The sequence below is a fragment of the Microtus pennsylvanicus genome, chromosome 5, assembly GCF_037038515.1.
Source record: "Microtus pennsylvanicus isolate mMicPen1 chromosome 5, mMicPen1.hap1, whole genome shotgun sequence".
NCBI classification, from domain to species: domain Eukaryota; kingdom Metazoa; phylum Chordata; class Mammalia; order Rodentia; family Cricetidae; genus Microtus; species Microtus pennsylvanicus.
Genome location: NC_134583.1, coordinates 123,569,032 through 123,579,576, shown reverse-complemented (window position 1 = coordinate 123,579,576; position 10,545 = coordinate 123,569,032). Strand labels below are relative to the sequence as shown.

General features: G+C 51.3%; 2 protein-coding genes across 2 annotated transcripts; one reads left to right on the top strand and one right to left on the bottom strand.

Annotated features, from left to right (window-relative positions):
• Positions 1-2,386: 2,386 nt before the first annotated feature.
• Twnk (twinkle mtDNA helicase) lies at positions 2,387-8,548 on the bottom strand. The gene is made up of 5 exons (XM_075974188.1): positions 6,718-8,548; positions 5,723-5,963; positions 5,168-5,275; positions 4,787-4,928; positions 2,387-3,502 (listed from the first exon to the last, which is right to left on the bottom strand). Exons 1-5 carry the CDS (start codon positions 7,958-7,960, stop codon positions 3,182-3,184), a joined length of 2,055 nt encoding a protein of 684 aa, XP_075830303.1. The 5' UTR covers positions 7,961-8,548; the 3' UTR covers positions 2,387-3,181.
• Positions 8,549-8,598: 50 nt separating this feature from the next.
• Mrpl43 (mitochondrial ribosomal protein L43) lies at positions 8,599-9,921 on the top strand. Its single transcript, XM_075974189.1, has 3 exons — positions 8,599-8,782; positions 8,879-8,985; positions 9,099-9,921. Exons 1-3 carry the CDS (start codon positions 8,652-8,654, stop codon positions 9,338-9,340), a joined length of 480 nt encoding a protein of 159 aa, XP_075830304.1. The 5' UTR covers positions 8,599-8,651; the 3' UTR covers positions 9,341-9,921.
• Positions 9,922-10,545: the final 624 nt, after the last annotated feature.

The following is a 10,545-nucleotide window of genomic DNA, read 5'->3' as shown; positions in this document are numbered from 1 at the left end:
CTGGAAGAGTGGGGCGGGGCGGCTGAAGCCGCGCCCCCCCACCCAGAGAGGGGAGTGGTCTGCCCCGCACCCCCAACAACCAACCTAGTACCAACCCAAAAGTAGTCCGACCCAGTACCCAGCCCAAAAGAGGCCTGACGGTGGTCTAAGCTCTGGCCTTTTGACTGCACAGCATACTGACTTTTGACCTGGGGGGGGGGGGGGACAGATATGACCGAGGGCTAAGCTACCTGGCTGCCTTAACTAAAGCCATAAAGCTTTTCTCTGTCACCTCTCCTGCTCCGTAGGGAACTCAATCTGGTCCACTCTGCCCACAACCAGAAGAGGGAAAATCCCTGTGAGGCAGACAAAGAACTCTCGAGTTTCATAAACCTTCCCCCCACACAAACTCACACATACACACACTCCCACGCACACTGGGGCTTTCTGAGGCTGTCCTAGCAAAAATAGCCCTCTTCTCTGGAGTAGTTATCAAGCCAGGAGAGAAAACTGCTTGTGTTGGCCCCCTATAGGGCATGGCTAGGCTTCCCTGAGACTCCTAAGGTCCACCCACAGGCACAAACAGGAAGTTGGCCTGTGTTTCAGGGAGGTACCAATGGCTGCCTTCCTCCCTGGCACACCAGGTACACTGTAGAAAGGCTTAACTTTAAAGTTATCTAAGCTGTACCCACTGACTGTGTAGTTGGACTGCAGGAGACCAAGGTGAGTTTGGTCTCAAACCCACCCCCAGTAACAGCTGCTGAAGACCTAAAGCTGCCCCTCCTGACAGCCGTGCCACAGAGTGGCGGTCTGAAAACAGCTACAGTTCTAATTTGACCCTTCTGAGCCAGACCTGTCCAGGTCTCTGGGACATTCTTAAGTCAACTAAACACAGAATCACATGTCTCCTCCCAGGTGATTTGCCTCAAGCCGCTTTCTTTGAGTGTGTGGATAGAAAGTGGCTCCTCGGGACTTTACACGCAGGACATAGGGACTGACCTCTTCCTGCCTTCTAGGCTCCAACAGCTCCTGAACATACCTGGTGTCAGCTCTCGCTGTGGGGAGTTTGAGGCAGGTATGGAGTGGAATGTGTTTGTGTACCGGGTGTGTTAGCTTCCCCTCCTCCTCCTCATCATTCTGGTTTGAGCTGTGTGGGGGTGTCTGCTTGGAGGGTGGAGCAAGTCAAACAGGCAAATGTGTATCTGTTTCTCCTTGCTGATTGTGCAGCCCGCACAAGCTCCTAAGTGAAGGGTTTTGAGAGCAAATCAGGCATTCTAGGACAAGCAGACTATGGAGTCCATGCCCTTAAGAGGTACAAATGGTCCCGTTCTGTACATCTGGAAGGCATGGCTGATTTAAATATTTCAGACCCTGGATGAGGCCCAGAGCAGCCAACTGCTGGGAATGATTACTGCAGGATTAGAGAGGCCTGGCTCCAGCCAGTCTGGGAGAGACCCCCAAGAAGGCAGACCCTGGAGGAGCTACCCCCAGCCCTAGGTTCTTCCCCACCAACAACAGCTTTGCAAAAATTTGCTTCAGCTTTTTATGGCTAGAGTTCTTAGGAAACCCTGGACTCTTCCCTCTAGTTCTAAAAGCTTCCTCTTGGGTTGACTTGAAAAGGGAGTAAAATTATCTCCCCTATACCTGAAGCAGAGGCTTTCCAGCACCCCCAATCTGAACATCTTGAAATTGGTACTTCAGGGTATCAGAGGAAATAAGATAAAAAGGTCATTTAGCAATATGCCTGGCAGTCAGTGGTCACTTCTTCCAGTCCTCTGTAGTGCTCCTTACGCTGGAGCACCCACATCCCAACAGACTCCAGAACAGCAAACGTGAAGACAGGGAAGAGAGAAACCCCCAGGCTCTGCAGTTTTCAACAAATCCCCAGTTCTAGCACACAGGGAGAAATGGGAGGTTTCCAGAGGGAAACGCTGAGGGTAGAGGGTTAGAGACAAGAATAAGCCCACTGTGTTTTTGAGATGGGATTTTAGTAGCCCAAGCTGGCCTTGAATTGTGTAGCTTAGGGGAGCATTGAACTCCTGATCTTCCAGCCTCTACCTCCCAAGTGCAGGAATTAAAAGCATTCACCACCACACCCAGCTAGGGCTCATTCTTGAGTCTACTCTGAGAGATGTGAATGGCTCTCAGGAGGAAGGACAGCTGGTATGTGGCCCACTGACCCACACTAGGGGTTAGGAATGTTATGCTGTCCTCAGGTAAACTAACACACCACCCTGTCTCCCTATGCCTAGGGAAGGTCTATGTTTAGGGGTGGAATGTGAAGATCCTGTACTTCTCCCTGCTGGAAGTGGGACTGGAAAGGCTAAAGTGGGGGAAAGATCTGTTCTGAGAGGAAATCGAGTTAGTTTGGGGAGACATCTGGTGGACAAAGGAAAAAAGGCACGGAAACAAAGACAACTGAAATGTTTCATTCAATCTGGAGAAGGCTCCAGAGTCCTTACTCCAGCTGTCTGAGGCAGCACACAATGGAGTCAGTATCCAGGGGGCAGGCACCGAGGGCTCACAGAACTTTCCATGGTTCTACTGCGATACAGTCCACTGGGAGGAAGCTCCCATCTTTGAGGCCGAGAATACAGGGATAAGCACCTAGGATCAGATCTAACAGGTACAGCTACGTCATGCCTGGCTCTAAGAGCAGAGAGCAGAGGCACTTGGTGTCCAATGCATCACTCTGTCTCTGAATGCCTGGATGCTGACTTTCAGCAAGAAGCCTCCTGTTGTAGGGCAGTTCAAGGCCTGCCCTCATTGTCTGACCTGCTCACTCCCACCTTGGGTTTTAGTACGCTTCTCTGCTTGGATCCTTTCCCCAGCGGCTCCCAGGGCCTTCTCTTAGTTCTCACATGCACTCTGCTCACACACCTTTTTAGACTGCTTAACGAAAACTGGCTGGAGCAGTCTAGCGTTCTTCACTTTGTCTCGTTCCTGTCACCAAAATGCTGGTTCTCTGGAGACAGACCTTGCCTTTTCCGTGCTATATATAAAAATAAACTATAAAAAAAAAACAGCAGGAGGCCCCCAATAACTGCTGAGTTAAATTTTGTTATCACAGAACCCAGCCCTAGGCTGGGAAGGTTCCACAGCTCAGGACTATATGGGAGAGGAGTCCTAGCAGAAGTCTAAGACTCTGTGTTAGCCTGGGCCATCAAGCTCCTGTTAGCTAGCAAGCAGCTATGCACTGCTTTCACCTTGAGGACTTGGTGCTATCTGGCTGGTAGGGACTGGGGTCCTGGCCTAAGCAAGTCTCAGAGTTCTGGTGCCCACCACCTTTTTTGCCAGAAGAGGGCTTTTTGGTCACTAGTCCATTGTCATCCTTGATCTTCTTGAGTCGGGCTTTACTCTTCGGTGGGATGAAGAAGGTAAGGGAACTCTTGTTGAACTCCAGTGGGAAGACACCTACATCTCCATCAAAGCGATTCTTGGACACCTGCAGATACCGTTTCCCTGGCCCAGTCACCAGCTTCCTATCCTGCAGGATCATAACATTGTCTGCTTCTTGGCTTGCCTGCAGGAGAAAGGGTAGGAGAAAGAAGACATACAAGTAAAAGGAAGGTTGAGGGTTCATGGAGGAGAGGCACGAATAGGAAAGGGTGGAGCTGAAGAGATGATCCAGTGGCTAAGAGCACTGGCTGCTTTCCAGAGGACCCAGGTTCAATTCTCAGCACTTAAATGGTAGCTCACAACATCTGTAACTCTAGTCCCAGGAAATCCAATGCCGCCTTCTGTCCTCTGCGGACACCAACATGCATGTAATGCAAAGATAAACATGCAGGCTAAATACCCATACACATTAAACAAACTTTTCTAAACATTATTTTTATTTTATATGCATTGGTATTTTGCCTGTAGGTATGTATTAGAATGCCAGATCCCATGGAACTGGCGTCACAGACATGAGCTGCCATTGGGTGCTAGGAATTGAACCTGGGTCCTCTGGAAGAGCAGTCAGTGCTCTTAACCACTGAGCCATCTCTCTAGCCCCTACACATTTATTTTTAAATAATGGGGAAAGGAAAAAGTACCCCCTATCACCAATCTCTTTAAACAATGAATCCCAGTTGATGTTAGAGCTGCTGACTATCCCAGCCTTGTAACCAGCTTGCCGCTGTCTCAGACTTTGTGCTGCTCCCTCTGCCTGCAATGTCTCTCCTCTACAGCGGATTATCCTGTATCTACCCAGCACATTCTTACCAATCATCTGTTACTTCCCTAAGGACCACTTTTGATCCTCTAAAGATAGTACCACCAATTTTCTTTTTTAAACTTCTGCATTATTCTTGTTCCATGTTTGTTCCAAAGCAACATATTTTTGCTCCTCAACCTGAACTCCCCTTGCCTAGCTCAGGCCTGACATGTAAAAGGAATTTAGTATACCACTGGAGGCTTCGGGATGGAGCTGGTCCTGTGGCCCAGGAGGCCTTCCCTTATTTGATAATCTGATCCTTACTGTCTGGAAACCTCAGCACAGCCACCGAGAAGTCTCCCCAGATGTCACAGGATGACGCAGACTGCTCACCATGTATTCGTGCTGCCTATCACAGCTCTCACCCCACTGAGCTGCAATGATGACGTCACTCTTCCCTACTAACAGATGTGAGCTCCCAGATGGCAAAGAACCAGCTACGATCCCTTGTATTCCTGGCCCATGTATTCCTCATGTCACAGCCCCAGAAGTGCTGCCTCCTGCTTTTTCAGGGCAGTCCTGAGGAACTAAGGCTGAAGGAAGACTGTCTCTAGGTACGCCTGCTCTCTAACTTCTCAGAGCTTGAGTGCCTGAAAGCCGACTAACCTTGGCTGAACCAAAAATGGAAGCTGTCTGCAGCTCCTTGTCGTCATCTTCCTTCCGTGGGTGAATGACTAGAGTCACGTGGCAGCTGTTGTCTGTCGCAAACTTCCGAAAGGCTCCAACGATGTAGTCCTGAGCTGCAATCCTGCAATGAAATTCAGCAATAAAAGAAGTTATTGGGTGGAAAATACACAAACTCTAGAGCCAGTCGTTCCATACAAACGATCCCAGCCCTACACAATTCTCTTCTGCTTAAGGACTCATACTCAGGTCCCTGGACAACTCCCCCTGCACAACCTCTCAGAAAGTAAAGGACTATGATTGTCCCTAGAGGTCAGCTTCACGACAGGACAAGCGCGCTGGAGTTAGACAGGAAGAACTCACCTGTCAGAAGAGAACTGCTCATGGCCCATCATGAACTGCAGGTTGTCGATGACCACATGACAAACATCATAGACATAGACAGCGTGCTGCATTGTATCTATTACAGACCTGGAACAGAGCAGCAGCGATTCAAACAATCAACTACAAGCAGCCTCAGGACCCCCTGCAGGGAGAAGAGCTTGCATTGGAAAACGCTGGTATCATATGCTCTTCTGACTTCCCACTCTTTGGAAACTGCAAGCCTGTCTAAGGAGACTGGGAAAGTACTCTCACTGGGGCTGGAAAGGGAATAAAAACACAATGTATTGGGATCTCTCAAAAATGAAAGCCCAGGCATGGTGGTGCATGCCTTTAATCCCAGCACTCTGATGGGAGAAAGAGGTGGATCTCAGTGAGTTTGAAGTCAGCCTGGTCTACAGAGTGAGTTCTAGGGCAGTAAGAGCTACCTAGAGAGACACTGTCTCAAGTAAACAGATAGATAGATAGATAAACAGATTAATTAATTAATATTTCAAGACTACTTTTTAAAAAGTAAGTGGCCTTTGGAGATCTTACTTGATGCTCTGCTGCCCATGGAAGGTCATGAAGTAGAGAGGCAGGTCTTCAAAGCGGTCTGCCCACTCTTCGTACTTGTCCAGCTGCTCTTCTAGCCGTGTCACAGCAAACTGAGTCAGCATGACCCGGGCTAGTTTCACATTGCTGATCTCAAAGCTGCCCCAAAGTGTGTTCACCCCTTGGGTACATAAATCCAGGGCATATTCACTGATGAATGTTGTCTTTCCACTCCCTGTTGGCCCTATAGGGGGATAGACAGAGCTCTGAGTTAGGAGGGAAGTCTCCTTTTAGCACTGCCCGTGGGGGCTGGAGATGCAGCAGCACTTAAGAGCACTTGTTGCTCTTGCAGGAGACCTAGATTTGATTCCTAGCACCCATCTGATGGCTTACAAACCATCTGTAAGTCCAGTTCCAAGGCTTATGACTACTGGCCTCTGAGGACACCAGGTACACATGTTGCGCAATGCACACATGCAGGCAAAACATTCATAACATAATAAATAAACCTAAAAAGAATAAATAAATTGAACACAGTCAGTGGCCAAAACCCACATACCTTTGTCACTTTATGGTCTAACCCTTAACCCAAAACAGTTTTTGAAGGCAGTGTTGATCTGTATAACAGCTTTTGCTATCCTGGAACTCTCTATGTAGACCAGGTTGGCCTTGAACTCAGAGATCTGCCCATCTCTGCCTTCCAAATAGTGGGATTAAAGGCGTATGCCACCACTGCCCAGTTGTAAAACTGATTTTTTTTAACATTATCTTATGGGTATAAGTGTTTCATCTGCCTGTATGTTTGTACATCATATGCATACTTGGGGTCCTCAGAGGTCAGAAGAGGGCATCAGACCCCCTGGAACTGCAGCTAGACAGTTGTGAGCTGCTGTCTGGGTGCTAGGAAGTGAACTCGAATCCTCTGCCAAAGAAGCCAGTGCTTTTAAGTACTAGGCCATCTCTCCAGCTCCCAAAATAGTGATTTCCTAGTGAGTCACCTGTAAACACCGTGAGCTCGCCCTTGCGATGCCCCTTCAGCAGACGATTGAGATCTGGGAAGCGACTCCAGCGGACCCCAGCCGCTTGCTCCACATTTGACAGCTCTCCTAGAACCTCCTCCCGGAGCTGCCGGAAAGACACAATAGACTTGTGCCAGGCAGGGAGCGCAGTACGGAGAATACGAGTAAGACTTAAGCCTTGGTTTAAGGCCTCCAGCGGACGAGGTTGTTGGTTACCAGGCCTCACCAAAGAGCATCGCTTGGGATTGAGTTTTCGAGCAAACAGTTTGGCGGCCTCCCAGGACCGAAGGTCATCCCCTAGCCAGAATACAATTCGACGGAACTGTTCAAGGTAAGGGAGTAAAGGTGGGGGTAAACAGACCGTTCCTCTGGGTAGGGCAAGGGTGGGCAGCCCCAGGGACTGGCTCAAGGCCAAGCTGTCCAGCTCACGGCTCGTGAGAACCACCTCCGCATCCCGACGGCCGATCAGTGGCAGTCCAAATAGGTTGTGGTAGACACCAGGCCGGGGAATGGTGGTCTCCACATACTGTACTCCATTCCCCTGATCTTCAGCCCCTAGTAGCTTCAGGCCGCGTAATCCTGCACTCCCAGGGGTGAACCAAGGGAAGACCAAACTTCGAGCAGATCGGAGATAGCGGACGCTGAACCTCCTGAGCGTGTCATCTGTCACCTTGGACAGGCCAAACATCACACGAGCCAGCTTGGCCTCCTCAGGATCAGGTAGCTCCCAGAGAGGGATAGCTCGGTTCCAGATTCTCAGGACCTCCTCTCTGTCCTCAGCTTCCGGGCCCTCAGTAAGCAGGATTCCCTCTTTGGCCCCATCCCCTCGTCCCTCCACACTGGCCTGGAAATCTTCCCAGCTCCCTTCTGCTAGGCTAGTCATGCAGAGAAAGTGTCCTGTGGTCTTGTCAATGAAGAGGCAGAAGGAAGTGGTCGAATCCTTCTCGTTTTTGATATCTGAAGACCCAACAAAGGGGCTTGGTGCCCGAAGGCAACTGTGGCCATCCTGGAACGGGATCCCATGTGCCCGTAAATATTGGCGGATTTCAGTTGTAGTCACAGGCGACACTGGCACCTCTAAGGCTGGGAGCGCCTCCTTCCTGTACCTTCTGCGAGGAGGGCCTGGGGTCATGCTTCGGGGCAGGCCCCTCCGACTCACCCACTCCCCTCGCAGAGGCAGCAAGATTCGGAAGGGGTAAGTACATCGCAGCAGGAGCCACATTCCTAATAGAGTGGGATGCCTCTACTGCCAAAACTTTTGGTGTCTGGTGTACCGCCTTCACTAGGCTAGACCCTAGGAGCCTTCCACAGAGCACCCCCAGGACTTCCGATAGCTGGCTTCTCTCTATAGCCCCTCAAACCGCTGCCTTACCGACACCCTTCTCAATCCCCTTGGTGCCTGTACATTGCTACTTCACATCTCTGCTCAGCTACAAGACCCTTTCACGTCTCGGTCCCTCTCTTTACAACTTCTCGCTACCAGCTCACTTCTGGAACCCTCTACGGTCCCTCATTCTAGACGGCTTCTCGGTCTCATCTCCTCACCTCTACACCCCTCCACGGACTCTCCTCGCCATCCTCATCTCTACAGCCCTCTGCATCCTGCCTGAACCCCAACAACAGGCGTTCTCCTCGGCTCCTAACTCTCACTGGGAACCCTCCACCCAGCTGAAGGTCACAGCTGAAGCCCGGTGCTCTCACTGCCTCCCGGGCTCTACCCCGCGCTCCAGGACACCCACGCTCCCGCCCCCAGTTCTCCTTTCTACCCTTTCGCCCGCAACGTGGGTCGCCCGCACGCGCCACTCGCTGTGACCTCGGAAGCAAAACTCTCCGGGAAGCCCGTGAACCCAGAACCGGAAGTCGCTGGTTAGTCCCGCCCGCCCTCTGGCCGTCCAGGCTGCCAAGCGGTCGCCATGACCGCGCGCGGGACCCCGAGCCGCTTCTTGACGAGCGTCCTCCATAACGGGCTGGGTCGCTACGTACAGCAACTGCAGCGCCTCAGCCTCAGCCTCAGTCGGGATGCGCCCTCGTCCCGCGGCGCCAGGTGAGGCCCACGGGAGCGGGAGGATCGGGGTAGGGGGCGCGGGGAACGACGGGACTGGGTCCGGGTCACAGCTCTCACCTTCGCTGGGCCTCGCAGGGAGTTCGTGGAACGTGAAGTGACCGACTTCGCCCGACGGAACCCAGGGGTCGTAATCTACGTGAACCCGCGGCCGTGTGCGGTGCCTAGAATAGTGGCCGAATACCGTAAGTGGGGCCTCGCTGGGGCGGCAGGGCAGGATCCCCGCTTGCCCGCCGGGTTCTTCTTGTTTTGACTTCCTACCTGACGGTTTCCACTCATTCCCACGTCCCTCTGCCAGTTAACGGGACCGTACGCGAGGAAAATGTCAACAGCAAGTCGGTGGAGGAGATCACTTCACTGGTGCAGAAGCTGGCGAACCAGTCCGGCTTGGATGTGATCCGCATCCGCAAGCCCTTCCACACCGACAACCCTAGCATCCAGGGCCAGTGGCACCCCTTCACCAACAAACGGACAGCCCTCGGCGGGCTGCGGCCCAGAGAACTCCAGGATCCTGCTGCAGCTTTGGAACAAGCACAGTAAAGAACCAGGCTTTGGACCGTGGAAGCGATGGCATTGGTTCCTCTTTCGGATTTCAAGCTCTGGCAAATAAATGGAACCTACCGGGGTGGGGAGGGGGCGTGGCCCGGGATAAAGAAGAGCTGACTGCTACCACTGCCCACTGCTAGATACAGTGACCTAATGAATACCCTCATTCTGATTCTGTTGGCCTCCTGCAACTGAAATGTAAGAAGGCTTCCAAGTGCTGTGCGGGGTCCTCGTTTTCTGAAATCAAAATTATGATTTCAAAACGCAGTGAAGTCAAGGTTGACTTCTGAAGAACCCGTGATGCTTGTTGCTCTTGTTGTGGCCTGGCATTGGGCAAGTCACCTTATATCTGTGAGTGTTTGTGTGCAGACGGGAAAACTGAAGTCGCCGGGTGGTAGTGGTGGCTCACACCTTTAATACCAGCACTCAGGAGGCAGAGGTAGGCGGATCTCTGAGTTCGAAGCCAGCCTGGTTTACAGAGTAAGTTCCAAGACAGGCTCCAAAGCTACAGAGAAACCCTGTCTGGAAAAACAAACAGGAAAAAAGGAAACTGAAGTCATTAAAACTTACCTAAGCCGGGCGGTGGTGGCGCACGCCTTTAATCCTAGCACTCGGGAGGCAGAGGCAGGCGGATCTCTGTGAGTTCGAGACCAGCCTGGTCTACAAGAGCTAGTTCCAGGATAGGCTCCAAAACCACAGAGAAACCCTGTCTCGAAAAACCAAAAAAAAAAAAAAAAAAAAAAAAAAACTTACCTAAGACCACATCTGGAGGTTTATTTATTTATCATATGTATGGGTGTTTGGCCCGCTTGTGTGTCTGCACCAGATGGAGAATGCCCCTGGAGGCCAAAAAATGGCGGAAGGTGCCCTAGAACTGGAGTTACAGTTGTGAGCCTCCTTGTAGGTTCTGGGAATTGAACCTGGATCTTCTGAAAGAGCAGCCAGTGCTCTTAACCATCTGAGCCATCTCTCCAGCCCCTCAGGGTCATGCTTCAAAGGGTGTTTTTTTTTTACCCCCTCAAGACAGAGTGTCACTATGTGGCTCTGGCTGTCCTGAAACTCTGTGTAGACCAGGTTGGCCTTGAAATCAGAGACCCACCCCCAAGTGCTGCAACTAAAAGGCATGTGGACCACTGTGCCTAGCTCAAAATGCATGCGTATTTTATGCATAAGCTCTACTTTTGACTCTAAAACCAGAA